The sequence below is a fragment of the Anopheles arabiensis genome, chromosome 3, assembly GCF_016920715.1.
Source record: "Anopheles arabiensis isolate DONGOLA chromosome 3, AaraD3, whole genome shotgun sequence".
NCBI classification, from domain to species: domain Eukaryota; kingdom Metazoa; phylum Arthropoda; class Insecta; order Diptera; family Culicidae; genus Anopheles; species Anopheles arabiensis.
The window spans coordinates 51,855,257-51,882,469 of NC_053518.1; the positions used below are offsets into that span (position 1 = coordinate 51,855,257).

At 38.9% G+C, this 27,213-nt stretch overlaps 1 protein-coding gene across 1 annotated transcript in view; it reads left to right on the plus strand.

Annotated features, from left to right (window-relative positions):
- The first annotated feature begins 5,180 nt into the window (after positions 1-5,180).
- LOC120901969 (putative uncharacterized protein DDB_G0277255) overlaps positions 5,181-27,213 on the plus strand; it is a 34,500-nt gene continuing 12,467 nt past the window's right edge. The window contains 4 exon segments of the mRNA XM_040310364.1: positions 5,181-5,592; positions 5,748-5,816; positions 5,895-6,441; positions 22,939-25,755. Of these exon segments, the coding sequence (XP_040166298.1) occupies positions 5,487-5,592; positions 5,748-5,816; positions 5,895-6,441; positions 22,939-25,755 (3,539 nt within the window). The 5' untranslated portion in view covers positions 5,181-5,486.

Consider the following 27,213-nt stretch of genomic DNA (forward strand, 5'->3'; position numbering starts at 1 on the left):
GTGATCGTAATGGCAAAATGCTTCTTACAAGTCCTGCGGGAAAAAAGGTCGGCTGGGATGAACCATTAGAGGAAGAACTACGCGTAAATTTGAAGAAGTTTAAACAAGGCATAGAAGACGTTGAAAGGATCGCGGTCCCACGAAGGGTGATAGGAGATGCAGCAAACAGTATTGAGATTAACGGCTTTAGCGATGCATCAGAAAGGGCCTATGGTGCCTGCTTGTATATGCGAACGATTTCGGCGAATGGTACCATCACAGTACAGCTGGTATGTGCCAAATCAAGAGTAGCACCAATAGAAAATGGCAAAAGGCAAAAAAGAGTAACCCTTCCAAGACTAGAGCTTTCAGGTGCCTTATTGCTGTGCCATCTGTGGCAGAAGGTTAAAGCAAGCTTGAAGCAAGAAACGAAGGGAGTATTTTGGGTGGACTCTACAATTGTGTTGTACTGGATAGCTGCCAATCCATCTCGATGGAAACCATTTGTAGCGAACCGGGTTTCAGAGATCCAGCATATCACGGATCGGACACAATGGTTCCATGTATCTGGTGAAGACAATCCGGCAGATATTATATCCAGAGGCATGTCCCCCAGTGAATTGTTGTACAGCAAACTTGGGTGGCACGGACCCAAATGACTGAGGCATAGCAACGAATGGGCATCAAGTATCACTGCCCCTGATGTAAGCTTCACACCAGAACAACTAGAAGAACGCGCTATAGCAATGACAGTTTAATCCAAAGCTACTAATCCTTTATTCGCTCTTTTTAGCGGTCATCATACACAGCCTTATTGCGATTAGTGGCGTACATTTTACGGTTCTGTCATAACAGCAAGAGAGTAAACCGACACCAACGACGAAGCGGAGTCCTACAACTCTTAGAGTTGAGGCAAGCCTGTAATGTACTCGTACGGATGGCACAAGCGAAAACCTTTGCAGAAGAGATCGAGAACGTGAAGAAGGGTCAAGTTAAGGGATCGTCCAAGCTAAAAGCGCTAGCCCCTATGTTAGTACACGATATTTTATGCGTGGGCGGAAGGCTTCAAAATGCACCCGTTTCGAATACTCGAAAACATCCAATCATCTTGGATCCTAATCACCCATTAACCACATTGATTATGCAATCGTACCATCACCAGTTTAAGCATCCGGCTCCGCAACTACTAATATCAATAGCTACTAATATCAATTGCTCGAAGGGTAGTACATAATTATGTAAAATGCTTTCGCAGCAAACCTACTTGTATGGAGCAATTAATGGATAACCTGCCTCCAGAAAGAGTAACTCCTACCTTTCCCTTTCTAAACTGGACTGTTGTGGTATCGACTAGCACCACGAAAAGCAACACCGATGAAATGTTTTGTGGTAGTCTTCGTATGTCTGATGACCGTTCATGTGGAACTGGTAGCTGATTTTTCCACACAAGCATTCATTTCAGCGCTCAAACGTTTTGTGGCTCGAAGAGGTAAGCCAGCACTGATAGAATGCGATAACGCCAAAAACTTTCGTGGAGCAGCTCGAGTACTGAAGGAACTATACGATCTGTTCAAAACGCAACAAGCACAAGAAGCGATAACAACGCAATGCGTTTCTGAAGGAATTGAATTCAAATTCATTCCACCACGCTCGCCAAACTTTGGAGGATTGTGGGAAGCGGCCATAAAGAGTTTGAAAAGGCATCTAAAGTGCACAATTGGTGCTACCATACTTCTGAAGGAAGTCCTTGAGACGTTGTTGATTCAAATCGAGGCATGTTTGAATTCACGGCCACTAATACAACTATCCACAGATCCGGAGTATTTGGAAGTTTTAACTCCGGGGCACTTCTTAATCTATCGCAGTTTGGTGTCTACGGCTGAACCATCATACGAAGGCATCGAAGTCAATCGTTTGGATCGTTTCCAGAAAATTCAATAGTTTGTCCGTCGTATTTGGAAACAGTGGAAGACCGATTACCTATCCGGACTCCATCCCCGAACTAAATGGACAAGACAAAGGAATAATATTAGTATTGGAACTATGGTACTGATTAAAGAAGACAATTTGCCACCGTTGAAATGGGCTGTGGGACGAGTCACACGAATCTTTGAAGGCAATGATGGCAACGTGCATACGTGTAGTAGAGGTTCGGACGAAAGAAGGAGAATATCGACGCTGTATATCAAAAATATGTGTATTACCGATCCAACAAGAAGAATAGCTACGGATAGGAAAATTGTTACAGGAAGAGTCGTAGAAAGTAACCTTTCCACGGGGGCGGTATGTTAAGTATTGAATTAGTACAGATAGCCAAAAACCTGATGTTACACGATCGTTCCCAGGCGCTACACTAATCGTGCCCGAATAAGCGAATACATGTCAAGAATGATAGGAAATAAAGTTAGTCAAAACCCAGAAGCCGAATGGAAAAGTTGTATCGAGAATCCCCTACACATTACTTACAATTTTACTTTTTTTCGTAAAAAATGAAGTTTTTTTACTGTTTTATTTTTTTAAACATTATTCGTGATATGTTTAAGAATTGTAGTACCATAGCATGACAAAAATGCAAACTTTGCTTCAAGAAAAAATATTTTTTTCCAAAATTGATCAAAATCACTGTGCCAAAATAAAGTTTCCACTTTATTCATTCTACAGAAAATATTTTTCTGAACTACTATAACACCAAACTTATAATTTACATGTGTTCCTCTCGCATTCTTTACATGTTCGAGAATCTTTGGCATGTTCTTATTTATAATTAATTAAATTTTTATCTAGTTCTGCATCTAGTTTTTGCATCTGGTTCTTCTCAAACGTTATCCAGAGCTTTAAATTTAAATTTATTTCTTTGTTACACCAGTTCTCACTCGCTCCTAGAATCTGCCACAAATGCTCGATGGCACCAAGATTTAGACTTTATGGAGGACATGCAAGGTGTTTTATACGATACGAGTTGAGAAATGTTTTTATATTGATTGTGTGTGTGGAGATGTTAGCCTGTAGGAACATGTTTTTAGTTTTCAAACCCCATTTTTTTAACAAATATCCCAAAGTATTGATGAAGGATGTTAAAATAGGCATCAGCCATAGTTGTACTTTCGATTCACACCAGGTTTCCCGCTCCTCCTAAAGATAAACACCCCCTAGCTATCACATTGCCATGTTCTTAATTTACTGTCCGTTAGATGTGGCGTCCTTCAAGCTCCTCGCCCGATCTACAGCAAGACTAATAAAGCCAATAAATATGATCAAGAACATGCAAATATATCGTTAGATTGTTGAAAAACTGTTATTTCGACAGATGAGTCCAAATTAGAACTGATGTTCAAAAATATCTAGACGCGATCCAATAAACCAATATGTATGAAGGGTGCTATGTGATGACCAGGGAGGGGTTTTCTAAACGAGAAGTGGGGAGCATGGTATGAAGCATGGTGGTCGGTACGGAATGCCAGCTTGCGTTCTTGCTTCCAGCAAATCGGTCTAACTTACTCTTAGGAAGAACCAATGCCAAATATGTGCAAATAAAAACAAAATAATTTATGTCTAAGATCTTCGAACATGTAAAGAATGATTGCATATAAATTATAAGTTTGATGTTATATTTGTTCAGAAAAATATTTTCTGTTCAATGAATAAAGTGGGCACTCTATTTTGGCACAGTGATTTTGATCAATTTTGGAAAAAAATATTTTTTCTTGAAGCAAACTTTGCATTTTTGTCATGCTATGGTACTACACAATATTAAGCATATCACGAACAATGTTTCAAAAAATAAAGCAGTACAATAACTTCATTTTTCACGGAAAACCTGTAAAAAATATAAAATAGTAAGTAGTGGGCACTTTATTTTGCCGGCCACTGTATTTTACATAAAATTCCGTTCCGTAAAGTCAAGCATGTTATTACATTTGCGAAGTGGATTTTGCTGTCAGATGTGCTCAACGACGGATGAATTCCGGAATGATTCCTATAATGTAATGGGGCCTTAAGACGTACCGTGTATCTCGGGGACTACAGTCTGTTCCCGAATTACGCAGTTTATGCGTTCCCAAGGAATGTGCGTAACTCGAATAACTTCTATTTCTTCATTGGCACAACAACCGCTGTCGATCAAGGCCTGTCAAGTACCCACTAGTGAAGTGAGTTTGGCTTTCAGTGACTTATTGTTACCATAAGTAAGTCAAATTTCACGGGTTACGGCCAAAATACAATTTATTGCTCGGTAGTTTTGGTTCAATTTAGTACTTTTATACACTTTATGATTTATTTGATACGATTCGTGCAGAACATTCTGATATTTTGGCTTTTAAGTGATTTAAGTTTATTGGTAAAAATGCAATTGATAGTGCATTGGACAGTTCTTGAAGCAAGTTGTATAGATTTGACGTTTGATCTGTCAAATTTAGAAAACCGCGTATCTTCGAATCGGCGTAAGGTAGCGGTAATCGCTACTGCGGGCGTGCGTGCGGAAAAATCAAAATTGTTTGATTCTGACGCATGCCGTTGCAAACTGTCACCCGCTGCGGGTGTCAAATTCCATATATTTTCAGAAAACGCACGCACGCCCGCATCAGCGATTACCGCTGCCTAACTCGGGAACAAACTGTACCTGTAATATACAGTCTGATCCCGAGTTACGCGGTTCTCGACTTACGCGGATTCGGAGATACGCGGTTTTCTAAATTTGACAGATCAAATGTCAAATCAGTACAATTTGCTTCAAGTTCGGTATGAATTGCATTATTGCTAACAAATTGAATCCGCTTAAAATCCAGAAATATTAGAAGTTTTCGCACAAATTATATCAAATAAATGATAAAGTGTATAAAAGTACTAAATAAAATCAAAAAATCTGATAAATGAATAGTATTTTATTCAAAAAATGTGAAATTCGACTTACGCGGATATTCGAGTAACGCGGATTCGCCGGGAACACAAAAACCGCGTAACTCGGGAACAGACTGTATTTGACTTGAAATTTGCAGCATATTTGATGAAATATTTATCATTAATATTTGTCAATTCTATAAACAAATTTCAACTAAAATGTCTTGGATTTTGTCCAATTGTAAGGTTATTTTTCATCGTGTGTGTGTTTCTGTTCAGTGATTGTGAGAGAGAGAAAGAGAGAGTGAGAAATTTTCGATGCGTTTGCGCAGTTATTGCTTACATCAACTAAAGTTTATCGGCTACAGTAGCAACAGTAATATCATTGATGTTCTTGTTAAATTAGAGCCGACATTTGCACAAAATTTTCGATGTTTTCGAATGAAGGATAAAAGAATTCCAATATTGTGATGTGATTTTTATGCAGTGAGTATCTGATACAATTTAAAAGTGTTTAATTGTGTCAAATTGTGCAAAGAACGTGGAAATTTCACTATTGGCGCACCTATCTTTGCAGCGATTGTAATTAAATAAAAAAATAAAAGAAAATAAATCAAGTGAATTAAATTTTAACTATCAAAAGAACATTATTTGGAGAAATTACTTCCACAATGATGGCAATGAGTGCAAAAGGAAATACACAATCTAGTTTTGATTTACATGAGCGCTGGCTTTGGTATATTATTGTACTGCTACTTCATATACCCTCTACTATTGGTAAGTTGGAGTTGTATAAACAATTTGGAAATGCAGCCAAACATGATATTATTGAATTATAATATTTTACTCATAAATGCTCAATTATCAATTTGATGTATTTGTAATAATTGTGGAGCAGAATTTTACCACACGATTTTTTTTACCAATTTTAGGTGCATATGGAAACGTGGTGTCGCTTCCGGGAGAGTGCCGTGATATGAATGGCAAGAAAGTAGAACAAGGTAAATGATACTTTGAAATGATGATTATTCTTACTTTTAGCCATTACCATAACTCTTTATTCTCTGCATCGTTCATAGATGCACACTATGTGCCTCCTGGATCGGATACGTGTAGATTGTGTTTATGTGACAATGGTCATCCAAAGGCATGCAAAGCTGTGCTTTGCTCACCGCCTCATGATTGTAAATCCTTTCAGATCGGTAGTTCATGTTGCGAATTCATCTGTTTAGATGATACAATAGGCAACACTACGGATAAAACCTACGACATCGGCATGTGACTAGTAGCTACTGGAGTGATTGTTACATTTTCCTTAACCTTGCTTTTCTTCATAATTAGTCGCTTAAGGCATCGTAAAAGTCGTGCCCAAGAAGGTCGCGAAGCTATCGATGATTCTAATCAACGCAATATGGTTAACAATGTGAGTTATATGGGAGGTAGTATTGGCTATCTCGGTGGAGGAACAATGAATATGGATTATTCGTATGTAGACCATGCCATAGCTCCGCACTACCAGCTTTGGAAACCTCCAGGAGCATATTACACGAGAGGGGAAGCTCCACCTCCTTACGAGGAAGCAATAGCTATCGCTCATGCCGAGTCCTTAAGTTCGTGTACCGTCAGGTAAGATTAAGAGTTTAAGAGTTATGTGTATGTATCTTTTTATAAAACCTTTTCTGGTTTCTGAGATCGATGAAATTATTTGTCATAATACAGAAAATTCTACACATAAACACCAAAAAAAAAAACATCGTTAAATGTGTCCTATTGGTTCTTTGATGTAACTATGAAAGCTAAAACTTCAGCCTTCATCTGAAATTATTCAATCTGTTCAGTCAGCAAGCAAGGTGCAGTGTACTAACCGAACCAAATACAGCATCATACTTAAAGTGAGGAAATTATTAGAGTGCCTGTGTATATATCCATTTTTTTCATTCAACAGACCTCCGATTGTTCTCAAATATCGCGTAAAATTGTGTAAATTTAGGACAGATTCACAAAACAGTACATAGTAAAAACATTAAAGCACCCAATTTGTTATGGATCTAACTGTCAAACCAGGTGTTCTTCTTCTTTTCGTTTTTAGACTTCAAATTGCACTGGATAATCCCACCTGATATATCAACTCACTTTGTTTAAATCATAATAAGTTAACGTTACCAATTGGCAATTTACTTTACCAATTGACGAATTGAAAGCAACAATGTTTGAACCCGACTGAGTTTGAACTTGAAGTTTGAACTTGTGTTAAAAACCCATTTTTAAGCAATTAATAACATATGACAGGTTTGTCGGCTTCTACGCATCAGAATAGATTTCCAACCAGACCGTCACTCCATAGCATGGAATATCTGGTTAAATTTCGAAAGCCTGAACATGACTGAACGACCCCTAGGTAATTACGCCAAAAAGAAGAAGGTTGTGCAGGTTTGTGTGGAAAATAAGTCAAATAGTCAAAAAAGTATGAACGGTGATGTGAGCTTCACATCAAATAAAACAATTAGATTTTACAATTGAATGTATTAATTATTGAATTCTTTCCTTGGTAAAGGTCACCGCCGAGACCGGATAGACTGAGAACAGTGATAGAATTTGGTTTATCGGTACAAGCTCTAACTAATCATATGAAGGCAGCTAAACTAAACGCACATCTAAATAACCCAAATCTATTGAAAGAGTTTGCAGAAAAATTACCAGGTGATATGAAGTTGAATTGGGCCGCCTATCAAGAAGAAAAGGCAATAGAAGAACTAGAAGGCTTTAGTAATTATGTCTCAGAACTGGCAAAACGTGCATGTGCAGTGTCGAATGACCTACAAGAAATAAGTAGAATAGAAGAAAGAAGAAAAAACATACGGTCGCCTTAAACACACACGTGAATGAATGTTTAAGATGAAACACCGAACGAAAGGTCAACGTCCTCATATCGTCCGCCTTGTGCAACACAAAGGAAACAGTGTGCAGTATGCCAACGTGAAGGGCATCGTGTTTACGAATGCGAGCAGTTCAAAGCCGCCGATGTGGATGAACGTTGGAAATTTATAAATACCAAGTCACTATGCAGGACGTGTCCAAATAACCATGGTAAATGGCCTTGTAAATCCTGGCAAGGTTGCAGGGTAGATGGCTGTCGCCTGAAGCAACACCAGTTACTCCATCCAACAGTAGCAACCGAAGAAGTCGTAAGCGCATGCGCGTCACACACAAATGAGGTAAATGCTATAAGTCCATTATTCAGAATACTACCCGTTACCTTGCATCATTATAACACTCCACTAACAATTTATGCTTTCGTAGATGAGGGTTCGTCATACTCATTAATCGACGAAACGATAGCCCAAAAGTTGAACGTGCATGGCTAAATAAAACCATTGACCCTACAATGGACAGGACAAGTGACAAGGAAAGAGCCCGGCAAGAAATAAAACGTCTGAAATAATACGTCTGCCAATCTCCGGGAGCGATAAAAACATTAAGTCTTCTTCTTCTTCTTTGGCTCAACAACCGTTGTCGGTCAAGGCCTGCCTGTACCACTTGTGGACTTGGATTTCTGTGACTGGGGTCCTTTCCGTTTTAAGTTGGTAGGCTGAAATTTCAGCCTGTCAACTGTTTGCATTGTACAGCAGTTTTCGAGCAGTTTTCTAAGAGGGTTTAATATACAGGTAGACTTATCCCAAGGATCATATATTTAGAAGGCTGATTTTTATCGTTTCTGTTTCTGAATGAAGATTTTAAGATTAACAAGCGCAGCTTGTTTGAACAAATGTTTTTACCCATCCTGTCAAAAAGTGATATTCATATTTGGTTAAAAAAACATGCTATGAGACCAGCTAGACTACATACACTTTAATTCTAGATTCCACCACATGTTCTGTTTAATGCACCTTGGGCTAAATGTAAACAACACCGTAATTTCGAGCAGGTACTCGAATCTAATTCTAGCTTTGAGGCTAGAATAATCTAGACTGAAAAGTGCAGGCTATTTTTTTTATGTGGTTTTGTATAAAGTGTTTACATGATTTCAGCCTTCAACTGTCAAACTTCATACAAAAAACTAACTAGAATCGTGAAGGGCCCCATTAATTGATTTCCCCCCATAGCAGGATAGTCAGTCCTACGTATGGGGACACGGTCTATTCGGGGCTTGAACCCATGATGGACATGTTGTTAAGTCGTACGAGTTGACGACTGTACCCGGAGACCGTCCTCAACACATATTTTTTAAATATAAATATGCTCCTTTTATGTTTACATACGAAGTTTTACATCAGTTCCTTACATATTTTTCAAAATATCAAACAAAATGAGCAGAGTTCACAATTTTTCGGCAGATTTGCTGCCAGCCAATAATTTGGCAAGTTTCGTTATTAAGAGAAGAGCAGTAAACCAATGTAAGTGTGGGTTTTAATGAAAAATTCTATGGTTGTAGAATTTATTATAGCCCGTTTAGAATTTTAAAATCACGAAAAAAAAAATTATTCATTTTAAGTACTGCAGAAAATAGTTACACGGTAAATGTTGATTTTTGACAAATCAATGCTGTGGGCTCCTGCCTAAAATTGAAACAATAGCTGGCATCGCGAATAAATGAACACATTTTAACAGTCGTTTAAAGTTCATTTTGGTTTAGCCGAGTTGTTCATTCCTGTTAAAATAAACGATCGTCAAAACAGTTATCGACTGGTCGATATCGCATACAGGCAAACACGGGGAAAAAATTGGGGAATTAAACGACTGTTAATTTGCATCGCATGCGCTCTTGACAGTCGTTTGTGTTAACGGCAGTATATGACGAGTCGTTAAAATTAACATATGAACTCAATGCGATCGCGATGCCAAATTTGATATACATATATGTATGTATGATATATATTTCGCTGGTCAAATAGTTCACTTCGCTGTATATTTCACCGCATGTAGCCGCGCGGTGACACTGGTGTTACAAAAGTGTCCCACTCGCAGTAACTGTCATTTTCTCATAGGGCGAAAACTTCTGTCAAAATGAGCTCTATTCCAGGTGCAGATGCAAAAAGAACTGATAATGGGTAAATATAATAAATAACTCTACACGTTAACCAGACTAAAATCAATTTTAATAGGCTCAACATGGTTGCAATCCCAACTGTCGAATTCGTGCTAAGAGATCTCCAGTGAAAGGAAATGGAAATATTTGGAGAATGTGAATCGATGCCCTCTGAAAGCATAATCTATAGACCTTCGAGCACAAACGAAATTGTCACTACAATCGATAAGGGAAATGACATGATGATGGCATTTGAAACAGGACATGCTAGAGGAGACCATCTGGTGAGGGCTGAATCTACCGTAGAACGCGTCGTGAGTTCTGATTACGACTGTGCAAGTATCGCAAACGTTGAACAGGAGCTTAGTGTAGTCATCGAAACGTACAATAGAAATGATGGAGGAATAAAACATATGATGGATAATTGCAGTCAAACTGACGGAAATAGAATTCAACAACTCCTGATCACCATTAAGACACTTAAAAATAAGCTGCGAATCTAGAAAGAAGCAACAAGAGACGGTTATGTTCTATGGAGAAAAGTAATCGCAAAATTAGAATATTGAACCAAGACCTTAAACGATGCCGAAAACGAATAAGGCTTGATGATTACCTACTACAGCGGCTGAAGCAAAATGTAGTAATGCATGACAGCTTGCAAAACTCAATTAAAGTAAAGAGAGCGCGGCGGTTTAGCAAGCAAATGAAAAAGTTTGCAGTATCGCTGTATTTGAGTGGCCCTCGTACGTATCAAATGGTCCAAAGATCAAAAGTGTTGTGCTTACCAACCAAAAGAACCATCAAACGATGGAGCAGTGAAGTAAGCTTCGAACCTGGTTTAAACACTACAATCCTGAAGGCAATGAAACAGAAGTGTTGTAATTTAAGTGAGATTGAAAAAAAATGTCGTACTTGCCATAGACGGTATGAAAATTAAAGCTGCCTTGAGCTACTGTGCAAAAGCGGACAAATTTCATGGCTTTCCGGATGATGGCTTGAAGAAACGAAACGAGCACAATAGGTCTTCGATATTGGCAACAGAAGCCGTAACCGTCATGGTGCGTGGCATGTTTAAACCGTTGAAGCAGGTATGAGTTTGTTTTTTTAAGAATCCCTCTTAGTTTAAAGAATGATTCTCGGGTTTTTTGAGAAACCCCAGACTGGTATTGCCATCGGTTACGTCTTGAAAATAATCAAATTTTACCATATTCTTGCATCAGATTTTAAAATATCCTAAATTGTTTTTTGTTCATAAGGCTTAGGATATTTCATCACCCATAATACGTTAGGAAGCTGCAATCACTTGAAGATAATTAAGAATACCGTTCGTGCAATTAGGGAAGCTGGATTAAATCCTTTGGTTTTGAGAATGGATCAATATGTCACAAATATCAAAATGGCCAAAGAAGCAGGAGCTATCATTGAGAAGCCTTTTTTCTTAGTTGATGGTATTCCAATATTTATTTGGTGGGATCCTCCCCATTTAACTAAAAGTACACGAAACATGATTAAAAAAACACAATGTGTTCAACAACAATATAGCAATTTTTTTGGATATTGAGGAATTCTACGAAATTGATTCCTTTTCCAATCCAAGACTCGTACCGAAATTGACCGAAAAACACATGAAAGTTCCTCCATTTTCACCCATGAATGTCTCTCTAGCTACTAGAACAATCAGTCAATCCGTAGCTACAAGAATTCGATATTATGTCCGCACAAGTGAGCTTCCAACGCGAGCTTTGCAAAGTGCCAAGTTTATTGAAATGCATGACAAACTATTTGATGTATTTAATAGTAAAAGGAAGATTTGTTCAGCTAAGGTATAGTAATTATGTAACAGCTACATAATTCAAAAATTAACTCTTATCAAATATTTCCATAGCCATTGAAAGGAGCTTTGTTAGAAGGCTCTCAACACTGGGCTTTTCTGAACGATGCCAAATCAATATTGAACAAGATGTTTTACTCAAAAAAAACCTGCTTTGATCGTACAAAGGTATTGTACATAAATTCAAAACCATGTTCTAACGCAATAAGTCTTTTACAGTCAAACGAAGAATCAAAACACCTAACCGCCGTACAACGAAAGCCAAATTATATTCGAGGATTTTTGAGCGATATAAACTGCCTCAAGCTCCTCTGGGATCATCCAAAAGATGTTTTTCATGCAGATTATTATGTACCAACCCGTTATGTCAAGATTTTTTAAGAATTTTTTTTTGTGATATTCGACGAAAATGCGGAAGCAATGATTCCCCTGACGCACTGCGATTTGGCATAGCTTTCAAATACGCAGCTATTGAAGCTAGCTTTAAATCATGTCACGGCGTACATTGTGAACCAGACAACACATCTAATTTGGTTACTTACCAGGACTACAAACAAACAAACGTTTCTGAGAAAAAAATACTCCACATACCTCAAAATAATTCTTCCTCCATTGTATACATCCAAGCCACTGGAAATAACGACTAGAGAACTCAACGGACTGTTATATGTAGTTGGAGCAGCAGCCCGTAGGTTGCCTCATAAGAAATAAGTCCACAATTTAGTGCAAGAAAGAAACATCGAAACCAGAAAGGATGATGCATACCAATTTATCAAGCTGAAGCAACTAGCGACCTCAAATTTCTTGCATTTACCCAACAAGACACTGTTCGATATTGGAGAGCTTTGCTTTGTAGCTTTCAATCAAAAATTTTCCAAATTTTTGAGCAAAAACAAAGAGGGTGTTAAAACAAGGCTCAAGCGCTATATCAATTATGATCTTTTTGACGATGGTTTATGTCAGTCATGTTTCATGTTATTGATTGATAAAATATTCTAAACGTTTATACAGGGATTTCTTAAAAAAAGCTAAAGCTCAACAAGCTTCCAAAATAAGCATTAAAAACTTCAAGAGAAATCGAAAGGCGGGGCATGTGTTTACCGCTATAAATGTTATTAATGTGTTTTGTTATGTTGTTATTAGTTTTTTTTTTTATTTTAAGAATACATGCCGGAAATTTCCATCTACCAGCAAAAATTAATTTAAAAAAAATATAAAGTTAAAACATTATAAAATCCTCTGAGTATTTGACAATATCTATGAACATTTTCGATTGATTTTTTTTTACTCTTTTTGACTTCTATCGCAAACACCGATAACGAATGATTTATCTGTTTTATGTTGGTTGTTTTATGTTATCAATCTCGAAAAAAGCAATTAGTAGTATTAATAACAATAATATCAATAACGGTTATCGGTGGTACAGTTGTTAAGAGATGCACGAAATTTTTGTATACAATCAGCGAGAAGATTCAAACAGTTAACTGTGATTTCAAAACGTATGGCTGTTTCTCGTATGTATCAATGCAGAATAGTAAGCGAATTATAATATAGATGGCGCTAGTGTTTAAAGTATTTTCATTTGAAATAAGGAGATAACTTTTGAAGCTTATTTTGTTCGAAGTGTCATGTCGGTTTGTCGGTGGTAAAACTTTGTATTTAAACATAAAAGGAGCATATTTATATTTAAAAAATATGTGTTGAGGGCGGTCTCGTGGTACAGTCGTCAACTCGTACGACTTAACAACATGCCCATCATGGGTTTCAAGCCCCGAATAGACCGTGTCCCCATACGTAGGACTGACTATCCTGCTATGGGGGGAAATCAATTAATGGGGCCCTTCACGATTCTAGTTAGTTTTTTGTATGAAGTTTGATAGTTGAAGGCTGAAATCATGTAAACACTTTATACAAAACCACATAAAAAAAATAGCCTGCACTTTTCAGTCTAGATTATTCTAGCCTCAAAGCTAGAATTAGATTCGAGTACCTGCTCGAAATTACGGTGTTGTTTACATTTAGCCCAAGGTGCATTAAACAGAACATGTGGTGGAATCTAGAATTAAAGTGTATGTAGTCTAGCTGGTCTCATAGCATGTTTTTTTAACCAAATATGAATATCACTTTTTGACAGGATGGGTAAAAACATTTGTTCAAACAAGCTGCGCTTGTTAATCTTAAAATCTTCATTCAGAAACTGAAGCGATAAAAATCAGCCTTCTAAATCCTTGGGATAAGTCTACCTGTATATTAAACCCTCTTAGAAAACTGCTCGAAAACTGCTGTACAATGCAAACAGTTGACAGGCTGAAATTTCAGCCTACCAACTTAAAACGGAAAGGACCCCAGTCACAGAAATCCAAGTCCACAAGTGGTACAGGCAGGCCTTGACCGACAACGGTTGTTGAGCCAAAGAAGAAGAAGAAGACTTAATGTTTTTATCGCTCCCGGAGATTGGCAGACGTATTATTTCAGACGTTTTATTTCTTGCCGGGCTCTTTCCTTGTCACTTGTCCTGTCCATTGTAGGGTCAATGGTTTTATTTAGCCATGCACGTTCAACTTTTGGGCTATCGTTTCGTCGATTAATGAGTATGACGAACCCTCATCTACGAAAGCATAAATTGTTAGTGGAGTGTTATAATGATGCAAGGTAACGGGTAGTATTCTGAATAATGGACTTATAGCATTTACCTCATTTGTGTGTGACGCGCATGCGCTTACGACTTCTTCGGTTGCTACTGTTGGATGGAGTAACTGGTGTTGCTTCAGGCGACAGCCATCTACCCTGCAACCTTGCCAGGATTTACAAGGCCATTTACCATGGTTATTTGGACACGTCCTGCATAGTGACTTGGTATTTATAAATTTCCAACGTTCATCCACATCGGCGGCTTTGAACTGCTCGCATTCGTAAACACGATGCCCTTCACGTTGGCATACTGCACACTGTTTCCTTTGTGTTGCACAAGGCGGACGATATGAGGACGTTGACCTTTCGTTCGGTGTTTCATCTTAAACATTCATTCACGTGTGTGTTTAAGGCGACCGTATGTTTTTTCTTCTTTCTTCTATTCTACTTATTTCTTGTAGGTCATTCGACACTGCACATGCACGTTTTGCCAGTTCTGAGACATAATTACTAAAGCCTTCTAGTTCTTCTATTGCCTTTTCTTCTTGATAGGCGGCCCAATTCAACTTCATATCACCTGGTAATTTTTCTGCAAGATCTTTCAATAGAGTTGGGTTATTTAGATGTGCGTTTAGTTTAGCTGCCTTCATATGATTAGTTAGAGCTTGTACCGATAAACCAAATTCTATCACTGTTCTCAGTCTATCCGGTCTCGGCGGTGACATGTAGCGGATTTTGTTAAGAAGCAAACGAATAAATAGGCTCGGTTTACCATAGATCATTTTGAGCGTTTCGAGTATATCGGGCACATTCTCTTTCAATGTAAGTTGATCTTTCACTAGCTCGAGCGCGTTTCCTTTGAGGCATCTTTGTTTGCGATGTTTCTTCGAAGGTACTAAAAAATAGCGGCAAATCTTCCTGGTCACCACTAAAGTAGGAAACTTCTTTACCAAGTACGTGACGTGAGGCTATCTGCCTCCCGGATAGATCCAATTGTTCTTTCACTCGTTCCTCCACCTTGGTCTTTTCGTTCGTTCTCTTTCTGGCGCTCGATGTTACTAATGGCTGTAAGTTCGTTAGCATCGAGCTGGCGCAAGAGACAGCTTTCTCCTTTTACTTTTCTCCAGTCATTTCTCAACTCTTTCTCAGCCAGCACTCTACCTTCTCACTATAGCCCTCCTGTGAACCCAGGTTGCTGGCGCGAGATTGTTGCAACAGCAGCTCGCGCTTTTTCTCGAACGATTCACGACGTACGCTGTTTTCGAGAGCGTTCATCTCCGCTTCGGCTTTAAGCTCTCTCTCCCGAAGAAGACTTTCTTTCTCGGCTAACTTTCTCTTTTCCTCTAGTTGGCGAGCTAACTCTGCATTCTCGCGGCGTTTCAGCTCTCGCTTCTCTTTTATTTCGCGTTCTCTTAAACGTTTCTCTTCTTCAACTAGCTTAACCTGTTCTTCCACGTCTACTGAGAGAAGAGTGAAAGGTACACTTTCTTGCGCAATCCTCTGGCTGTGTGCCGATCGTCACGAAATTCAGCAGCCGTGGTTTCCTGCTTTACTTTGCACTTCGAGCATACATACCTCGATGCTGGATCTTTGATCTCCACGAACAGTTCTGCACATTCAGCATGCTCCCATTTCGTACACAAGCAGCATTTTTTTCCATCGTGGCTTGCTCTTTTTCTGGCCGGTTGCTCAGCTGGCACTTTGGTGTGCTGTCCATCTTCCTTCTTCTCTGATGCCAGAGAAAATTTCAGAAAATGGTTCGGATGGATTTCTCGTTAACCGTACAAGAACAGTTCTGAAACTATAGCTGGCATCGCGAAAGAATTGGTTTAAAATTAACAGTCGTTAAAAGATAACCAGAGTCGTTGAAAATTTGCTAGAATTTGGCATTGCGTTCGTATTGAGCTCATTTGTTAATTTTAACGACTCGTCATATGCCGCCGTTAAACAAACGAATGTCAAGAGCGTATGCGATGCAAATTAACAGTCGTTTAATTATACTGTTCAATTTTTTTCCCCCGTGTTTGCCTATAAGCCATTTCGAGCAGTAATCAACTCTTTTGACGATCGTTTATTTTGACAGGAATGAACAACAAATGAACTCGGTTAAACCAAAGTGAACTTTAAACGACAGTTAAAATGTGTTCATTTATTCGCGATGCTGGCTTATATTTCAAATTATATAAGTATACATCACAATCACGTTTTCACCTTCACTCACTATCAGTGGCGGATCTAACGGTAGGCGGACTAGGCGGTTGCCTGAGGCCCGCCGATTAAGGGGGCCCGTAGATCGCCATTCTACAGTATGCCGAATGGACAGAGTAGTAGCGACAAGGGCCCCCGGAAGGATGGACGTTGGGGCCCTGAGGCTGGCTAATCAATTGCTCCCCCCCCCCCCCCCCCCGTGAGCAAAAATTTTTGAGCCTGTGACCAATGATCGTAGGGCCCAGTTTGGTGCCGCTGCCGCCACCCCCCTAACACCATTTTACATTTACAGGGGGCCTCAACCCAAGCGAGTCAAAACGCTCGAAGGTAGTAAGGAAAATAGAATATGAAGTAGCCTACTACTTCCCGTTCTACTTTGGTTGCTTAAAATCAGAAAAATGTAGAACATGTGGGTTCCAGGAAAGAGCAAGAAAAATGAGTTCTCGAGTGTCACCACACACACACGCGACGACTCACTCACGCTTACCTTCTATGTTCTGCCCCCCCCCTCTCACTCGCCCCACAGATCTATTTTTAGATCATCACACTTCCATCGACGGCGATCGATGTGACGATGTGTGTCGTCGCGTGTGTGTTGTCGATTTGGTCAGAAAAACTTTTTCTTTCACACCAAATCTCTGGTTTGGAGTGTCGGTGTTCCGATTAAACCATCGCGACTTTGATCACTACGCGAGGTGAAAACGACCTTTTTTATTGTGTTGTATGTAGCGTGCGCGCCAAAATTGTAAGAGTGCACGGAGAGTGAATGTGGTTTTTTGGGGGTGAAGGAATGAGATACAGAGACAAATTTTGCTACACATTAACACATACATTCTCACTGCACGGGTTGAACTGCCCAAACGTCCAAAACGCGATGAATGGGTAAAACTATGGACCTGAGATGGGGCCCTATCTCAGTACCCAAACTGGTACCCAAAGGCAGAAAATTTTGGACTTATTTTTTGAGAGAGAGCGAAAAAGCTGATTTCCCCCGTCTTCTCCACTTCTCTCTAGAATTCCATTTGAATGAGTTCTAGGAGAAGGGGAAAGGGAAGGAGATGATGTAAGTGACTTAAAGTTGATGAGGAGAGGGGAGGGACACATTCACCAGTCACCGCCAATATCGAGAATTTGACATTAGCTCGCGATGTGAGATTTCAATCAACCCTATCTTAAATGGATTACTCGGAACGATTTTCCTTCGCTTGACTTCAGCAACTCCCGAATACATCCTACCTGCCGAATTCTCCTCGATGAAATTAATTCGGCCGGCCTTCAGCAAGTTAATTCAATCACCAACTGTAACAATACTATACTTGATTTAATTTTGCGGATGACCAGACCGTTGGACGATTGAGCCCATTAGAACTGAGTTTAGAATCCATAGTTGAACCTGATCCACATCACCCTGCTCTATTTACCAGCTTCATGGTTCCGCAACAGAATTTGTCGTCTTCTGAGTCCCCAGAACGGAGAGATTTGAACTTTAGACGTACGAAATTTGATGAATTAACAATAGCGCTAACTCAAACCAATTGGGAATTTTTAAAGTCTAACCACGATATCAACGATAGCGTATTAAGCTTCACAAATCATCTAAATGGATTATTCGAACAGTTTGTTCCCTGCTTTAATCCTCCATCGAATCCACCGTGGGCTAATAATTCACTACGCGTCGCCAAACGCCGGAGATCTATTGCCCAACAAAAACTGCGCAGTCTTCGAAACAGCACCAACCAAGCAAACTTTGCTCGGATTTACAAACAGTTAAACCGTTTTGCGTATGCTGACTACGTTAGAAAGATCGAATTCAGATTCAAAAAGGATCCACTAGCATTCTGGAAATTCATACGAAATAAGAAATCCTGCGACCGTCTTCCAGCTGTAATGAACTTCAAGGAAAACATCATTTCGGGTGAAGATGACCTCTGCAAAGGTTTTGCAGAACATTTCGCTTCCGTGTACACCTGCAATTCTTCGAACCTCAACCTATCTTCAGCACTTTCCGCAATCAACGACGCAGTTGACTTATCCACATCTACTATCAGTGAAGATGAAGTCGATGCTGCCATATCGCAACTGAAGCTTTCGTATGCCTCTGGGCCGGACAACATTCCCAGTGCAATTCTTATTCACTGTAAGGCTGCTCTTTTGCCTATTCTGACTCAACTTTTCAACAAATCCTTACAGTCGAAATGCTTCCCGCAAATATGGAAATCTTCTTACATGTTTCCTGTCTTTAAAAAAGGTGACAAATCTGATATATGTAATTATCGCGGAATCTCTATGTTATGTGCTTGTAGTAAGCTGTTTGAAAAAGTTATGTTCCGCCACATGTCCTACCCTTTCCTGCCTGTTATATCTGTTATGCAACACAGCTTCATGCCTAAACGTTCGATTGGAACTAACCTGCTTCATTTGCTTCAATTTTGCTACTCCAATATTGACAAGGGCCTCCAGGTTGATGTCATTTATACCGACTTCTGCGCTGCATTTGACAAGGTCAACCACTACTTATTGCTTGCTAAATTATTAAAATATGGTGTACACTCAAATTTTTTAGCATGGTTAGAAAGCTACCTAATGAACCGTTGCATTAATGTAAAAATTGGAAAAACTTTTTCTGACCCTTTCTGTAACTTTTCTGGTGTTCCACAAGGAAGCATATTAGGGCCATTATTATTTATTATATTTATTAACGATATTGTGTATGCTGTTCCCAACGTCAATGTTTTACTATATGCAGACGATCTTAAGATGTTCCTTGCTGTTGAAAATTCAAATCGCTGCGAAATACTTCAAGATTCCATAAACCGTTTTTTGACGTGGTGCCATGATAACGAAATGTTTGTGAATGTACAAAAATGTAACTGCATTACTTTCTCTAAGAAAAGGATTCCAATAACTTTTAATTACAAAATAAGTCAAGACAGTGTGCCGCGGTCATCTGTAGCTCGTGATTTAGGAATAATGTTAGACAGTAAACTTATATTATCGTGCCATTTTAACACAATCGTCTCAAAAGCATTAAATATGTTAGGTTTTATTCTACGTGCTTCTTCCGACTTTAAAGATCCTTTCTGTCTTACATCGTTATACTGTGCCCTAGTCCGTCCTATACTAGAATTTGCTTGCGTTGTTTGGTGTCCAAACCAAGTGACCTATATAGACATGATAGAAAAAGTTCAGAAAAAGGCGACACGCGCTATGTTTTATCGTCTTCCTTGGTCAAACCAAATGCCACGCCCCCCGTACCATGTCAGGTGTCAGTTATTTGGTCTCGAAACTTTAGAACACAGGAGAAAGAATGCTCAATGTATTTTCATGCATAAATTATTAAATGGGCTTATTGATGCACCTGAAATTTTAAATCTGATCAGTTTTTCTGCACCTACTAGGGATCTTAGAAGCAGGTCTTTAATCAGGATCCCATTTCGATCTTCTTTATTTGGCGCTAACGACCCTTTAATTAAAATGTGTGTCAGCTACAATAGACTTGAATCATCTGCAGATTTTCATATCCCTGTTTCTCACCTTCGACAGTTGCAAAGGGCTAGTGTTAATTATGTTTAAGTTGTTTACTAATTAAGAATTTGTATCGGTTATTTAGGCTTACTGCCCGATAACGTAAATAAATAAATAATAATAATAATAATTAGCTCCCAAGGAAACATTTTGGACCTAGCTTGAACAAAAACTGGGCTGTCTTGCTCTATCTTCTATACCGCACCTGCTTGCACTCATTCGCGAGCGTTAAAATATACTCTCCCGATTTCATGTTCTCGCGAATTGCCTGCTGCTGCAAGAATGTATGAGTGAATGTGTAGCGTTTTTCTCTGTGCTTCCTCTTCTCCCCCCTCGTTCGTACTCCCTTCTTCCATCGATCCGATGCGCGATTCCTGATTCGACCGCGCAATAACATGTGTAAGGTTCCGCCGCAATGAGATACTGTACGGAAATATACAGAGCATTTCCATTAAGCATCCGTGGTTCACACGGAACGTCGATGAACCTAACACCACCGTAATATTGTTTTTTTTCTAGTTGTTTATTAGACTCACGTTAGACTAATAATTGTCCATCTTTTCCATATCTTTTCATTTCACTCTCATGATCTTATGGTCTTTTGAATTTAAATTTAATTTCAAATAATCCCTTGTTTTCTCACAACTTTGATTTTGGTTGGAAACAATCACGCTAGCCTTTTTTATAGGAGTATCTTGCCGCTGTACGCTCTGAAAAAAAAAAATCGGCTTTCCAAATTCTTGGTCTACACGCTTTCTTTTGTTGCGCACTGAAACCCATTTGTTTTGTGTGCCGGTGTCTAAACTGTCCTTAATCTCCTGTTCATTGCGTGTTGGTGTACTTTCCACATAAAAAACTTTCGTTCAATATAACAGCTATTGGTTTATTCATTCCTTTGATCGAGAACTAACACTACTTTCGATCAAAGTACACATTTTTTGTTTAACATTTTTAACCGCTTTGCCAAAGTCATCGCGGAGTTTTGTAATTCCAGTCTCAATTGTATTATTAAAACACTTCTTCAGAGATTCGACCTTTTCGTTTAGCAGATATGAAATATTATCCTGTTTGAGTGTGCAACATACCTCACACTTAAAAAACACACAAAGTGAGTGTCTTCAATCAAACGGACCAAAATCTTGGTTAGTGGTGTGCATGGGCTGTGGAATCCACCGCCGCATACACCATCACACTTAACAGGATTGCCAGTAAGCAATACAGGCTTTGAGCACTTAGAGCACTCCATCTTGGTACTCATACAACTCCACTAAACCTGCACAATCATGCATAAGCCAAGTTTGCGCCGGTATTATCACTCTTAACTATGCTCCAACACAAAAAACAATTGACACTTTACTAGCTTTCCAAATCTACTTAAATCACACATAAGAAATAGATTGTGGCTTAACTTGGTCAATATCATAGAAAAAAATAATTAAAAACGGACAACACGCACTGCACTGCCATCAACTACACACAAACATGCGAATGTTTGGTTTGGTCCCCGGTCGCTTGAGCCTAAATTTATTTGTAGAAGCATTTCTGCTTCAATAGTACACGTCAGTTAATCTCGAATTCCAGAAATATGAAGAGATTTTCACCTTCGGAGGTTTCTATAAAACTTGTCAGACCATACATCGTTATTAAACCATGTCGGTTTTTTTTCTATCCTCTCTCTATGCATGTATGCATAAAAAAGATAATAATTGCAAAAAACTGTTGTAGTCATACAAACAAATCAAACATGGTAATTTTAATAAAACTGAGCTTTCAATTCGGCAAAATTTTAATAAAATGGCAAAAAATCAATGTAAATTATGTTGTACCCTTTCCGATGATTAAATTTGTTAGAAACAAGTATTTGATAAAAAATTCTTAACATAAACTACTCACGATTTAGTTTCAACCTCATTTAAAATCGTGAATGTCTCACTCATATGTCTGTACTTTAGGAACATTTGTTTTTGTTGACACTTGGCGATCAATTAAGCAATTTCTATAAGAAAAAGACTTTAACAAAGTAACAAAATCACTCAGCCAACAGGAATTAAAAATAAGAGCTTTTTTGTAAATGTGAAAATGGAATTCTGAACTGGACTGAATAACCTGTTGTAATTTATGGACTAACGACAGTATCAAAAGTAAGAATTCGCTATTTTCATTCCAGCTCAAAAATGTTGATAATCAAAATGACGTCAATATCAACTTTATTTTACAAAATTTACTGATCTATATTGAAACTAACGCGTTAGTCATGGCCAATTTTGCACATTATTTTTGCGATTAAAATATGCAAATGTTGGAAATATCTGGGTTTTTCATGTATTTTTTCATTGGCCTATGACCAATTGAAAATAGTTTGCTGTCGCTATTTTTTATACTTTTTTTACGTCAAAGATTTTATTTTTGTAACGTTACTATCATTTCAAAATGAAATGAAAAGATCTGCTAACGATCTCATTTTTGTATCATATATTATCATGTAAAAACTAGGCTGCGGCCCGTACTGCTATTTTCAGTACCATTTTGGCCCTCGGGGTCAAATGAGTTTCTTGAAAAAAAAAATCAGATCACTGGTATAGAACAAGTTGCGACAAAATGATTCTTATGTGAAAAACTTAATCCACCCAGAAAACTTGTAGTAATCGATTGTCGATATTCCTCCGGGCAGCATCAATCGACGTGAACCGCCAGTTTGACATACCTGATTTAAAGGATGCTCCAGATTCATATTTTGTTTTCGTTTATATATTTTTTATACTATATTTTTCGACCATCGAAAAAGTTACTTAACCTAACCTAAACCTAACGATTACATCCAATTCCATTATTATATCTTCTATGATTAGCACCTAAACTAAGGTCATGTAACAAAAATATATTCCTTCTCTTACCGTTTCAGTGTGGCAACATCAACAGGGCGAAATTTTCCGATTGGAGTTATGCAAGATGCAGATGCTGTTGCTAACATTACTGCAAATACGACGAATTTAATCAGTATAAACATCAACGGTACAGGCCCTGGTGCTAGCGTAGCTGAGATTGGCAGCACCGATAGTAGCGTTGGTGCTCAGAGTGTAGCCACAATTACCAATGAAGATCCATCATACTTATCGGGCTTGTCTAACAATCGTGCTAACGGGAATGGACAAACTAGATTGTCAAGTGGAGGAGATAGGCATGACGATGATACAAACGAGGACTTGTCTATGACAATTTACAATTTTCATTCTTCAAATCGTTTACAACAAAGTGAAACAGAAGGCAATGATGATGGCATGATTGATGGAAACGTAAAAGTAGTTAGTAATCATCATTGTACTGGAAACAAAACAATTTCCTTTAGCAGTGGGGAATCAGATTTATGTATGAATGCTAGTTGCGCGTTGAACATTAATGCCCATCACTGTAATTTCTCACATCGGAAAACTGCAATGCCTATCGTTAATACTAATTGTGGAGAGGCTAGTAGAACAGGAGTAAATGTAACGGCGATAAAAAACGAGAATTGTTCTTCCATGTCCATGTTTCATAAGTCAACCCGTATACCAGATGGTGTTGATAAACTTTTCGACTCTACTTATCAACGTAATTGTCAGTCCACGGTCGTAGCTGATAATTGTGGTGACGAAAATCCACATTTAACCTCTACTACAGAATCGCCAGTTTCACAATCATTTATGCATTCCGTCCCAGTACCAGCCATGTTCAATGACGATATGATAAACGACACAAAGTTCAGAGGCTCCATAGAATCTGATGTGATAAAAAATCGACTAATTGGTAAAAAATATCATCGCACAATTCCACGTCATTTTTCGGTAGTTGATCCGATTATAAATCCCATCAAGGCTAATAGCAACGTTACAGCTTCAGCTAATATTTCAACAGCTGAAAAAAAATCTTCTGCATCCTCAGATTCATACACTTCAGTGCAACAGGTGCATCGTATGCCAGAAGATACAAAAGATAAACAAATCTCCCAGCTAATGTCTACACAAGTAGGAAGCATAACAAATGGACACAATGTACTACTGGCAACAGGCACTACAAACAATGTTCCAGTAAATCGAAAAGTCTGCCAATGTCCAGTACAACATAAAGCTTTACCGGGTTACCAATCAATTGCACCTGGAATGTCTTTGCGATCATCATTAGGTTCAGCCGATGGTACTTATCGTAGTATACATTTTAGAGGCGATGCATGTAACAAACAAGTATCCATGGCCAGTGATCCTCTTATTGTCTCAAACAATAACACGTGTATTAAACGAAATAACAACAATGCGGGAGGTGTGATGAAGGAAAGTTTTGTTGGTGACAAAACTCCGCTTAAGAAAGAACATGAAACAAGTCTAACAACCCAGCGATATCACGAAAAACAGTATCGTAAAACAGCTATACCTTCGGGTGAAAACATGGCCAAATCCAAGCAGCAAAACAATAATCATCATTCATACTTATCTCAATCAGATAAGTCTTCACATATTGTTTCTTCGGAATATAAGGGTCCCACGCAACTGCCATCAAATGAGATAATATCGACACGTTTGACAACTTCTACTGGTTTCGATAGCGATGATTACCCACACTCTGGATTGAAACAAATACCGTTAAATACAAAAATGAATAATGACACTAGCACCAATTTGCACAGCCATCCTATTCTTCCTCCAAAAGCTAAGAAACAACAACATCAACAGCATCATTCCAACAATGCTTTTAATAACAAAAAACTAGCTAACGCAAATCTAGGCAACAGCAGCTCCATTTTACAGCTGAAAACAATTGCAACTTCAGAAAATATGAATACTGGTAAAGTCAGCAGGGAACATAAGTTACGAGAACTTCAAAAGTCTCTTATTCATGTGACCCATGACGTAGAAACAGAGCTGAAGAATTGCAGTAATGGTAATAGTTTGTTAAGTGGATTTTCAAATACATTACCTAGACATTCGTTTACTGCTGTCCGTAACTACGAACGGAAACAACGCAACGACAATATACTCTCGCATAGTTTCGGTAGAGGATCGAAATCAAACCGAATTGTCGGTATCGGGAAAGGATTGTTACATGAAAAAGCAGCTTTCGATTGTAATACGTTGCCGAAGAACACCTCGAATAATAATGGGCGCAAGACAAGTCTCGTTACGGAGGCGGTCAATCATATACCCTCTGTTATAAACATACCCATGATATCACAAACGACAACGTCCTATTCCAATATAAACTCTAATAATAGTTCTGTAAACAACTGTGGCTCCGTTAATTTTTCAACAGCAGTAGCAGAGAGTAGCAACAACAGTGTTTTGCAAATTACTAGCCAAAGTTCGATTGAAAACACAGTAATATCTACAAACGCTGATGGAGCCATTAATGGGGATGGAGGGACCAACAGTAATAGTATGAAACCACCCATCTTTCTACCATTGCCAGTACTGATGACAACAATCACAAACTGTGCCAACCCCCGGGAACACGTGCTTCCCAACGATAACAGTGTTGACGAGGACTATTTGAGTGAATGTGAAAATTGCAAATCTTCCGCTAATAATATGCGCTATTATCTGGATTTAGAAGATGGTAGCAAAACGTGTGTTCCCATGCAAGAAACGATGACATTGCAGAGGAAAATGCCGGACTCTGCAGATGAGGAGCAGCAAAACTACTATCGTGTATCTTCAACCCTGCCAACTAACACTAGCAAAAGAAATGTACCGTAAGTGCGAATTTTAAGTAAGCATAGTTATTTATAAAAATTTGCAGATTTCTAAAATTTTACAATACTTACTTACTTACTTATCCGGTTCTATAACCGCTTTGCGGTCTTGGCCTGCCTCTGGACTGTCCGAAATCACCCACGATCTCGCGACTTTTTCTGTCAGTTCATTATCCCGTCCATAATGGCAGACGCCTAAATTCTCTGTCCTTCTGGACGGCCTAAAAATTCTTTACGAGCTAGGTCGTTCGTTTCCATGCATACAACATGGTCAGTCCACCGAAGCCTGGCGAGCTTGATACGCTGTACGACAGTGAGGTCGCCGTACATCTCGTATAGCTCGTCATTATAGCGGCTACTCCATTGTCCTTCCACACATACGGGGCCAAGTATCCGTCTGAGCATCTTTCTCTCGAACGCAGCTAAGAGGATTTCGTCACATTTGGACAGTGTCCATGTCTCAGAGGCGTATGTGAGTACCGGTACTATATAGGTGCTATATAGTAGTGATGGGCGGGTCGACCCGAACCTATCGGGTCGAAGCCATCCGTAAATGACCCGGAGTCGTTCGGGTCGACCCGAAAGATACAAGTAGGTTCAGTGGGTGCAACGACTCCGGTAGGTGCGAGAAAGCATAAGCGACTCCGACCCGTTGGTGCGGCGGGTTCGGGTCGGGTCGGGTCACGGTAGGTTCAGTTTGACACGAGGGTGCCAAAGCCTAATCGAGCCAAAAAGAAATCGCGGTAAAAAACTCCATGTGAAACGAAGGATAAGACGGGCGGACATTTTCATCCTCAGTCCTAGAGAACGAGACAAGCGATCTAGGCAAAAGATAAGAGAAAAGTGTACCCCGTAAAATCGGGTTAACCTAGAATGTAAAATAGATTATAAGGATTTTTTGGATTGTTAATAAACACTTGCTATTTAGATCTCAAACTGAAAAGATCACGTGTGTCAGTGACGGAAATTCTTTTTTCCTCGTCTTTTAAAAGACGGTACTGCCAACGCGTTGGTAAGGGACTTGATCATTCGTCTGATCGAGCCAAAAAAGGTTTAGTAAACGCCTTGATGTTTTACAGATACAGATCCTGATTCTAGCGTGTTCCTGAAATCCATCCAAAAATTTTATTCGTGTTTCCAAATAACCTTTTTAGGAGCAGCCGAAATACATGTTTAAATACCACACCTAAGGTTTTATAAATTTATTTCATGGGTGGTGACAATAACAATCGTCTAGATACGCGTTGCAGTTTCACTAACCTCTGTTCGATCAGTGCCAGACGAATTGTCTATGAATTGGACGTCCTTTTGATTGAGCATAATATTTTATTTTATTTCTTTGAATCAAATATGCACGTATTGACAAGTGATAATTAGGTTATTTTCTTTCGTGCTGATAAAACCATCCGGAGAACATGTGCGTAGATTCAATCAACCTGTCATGAATGACGTTGCTGA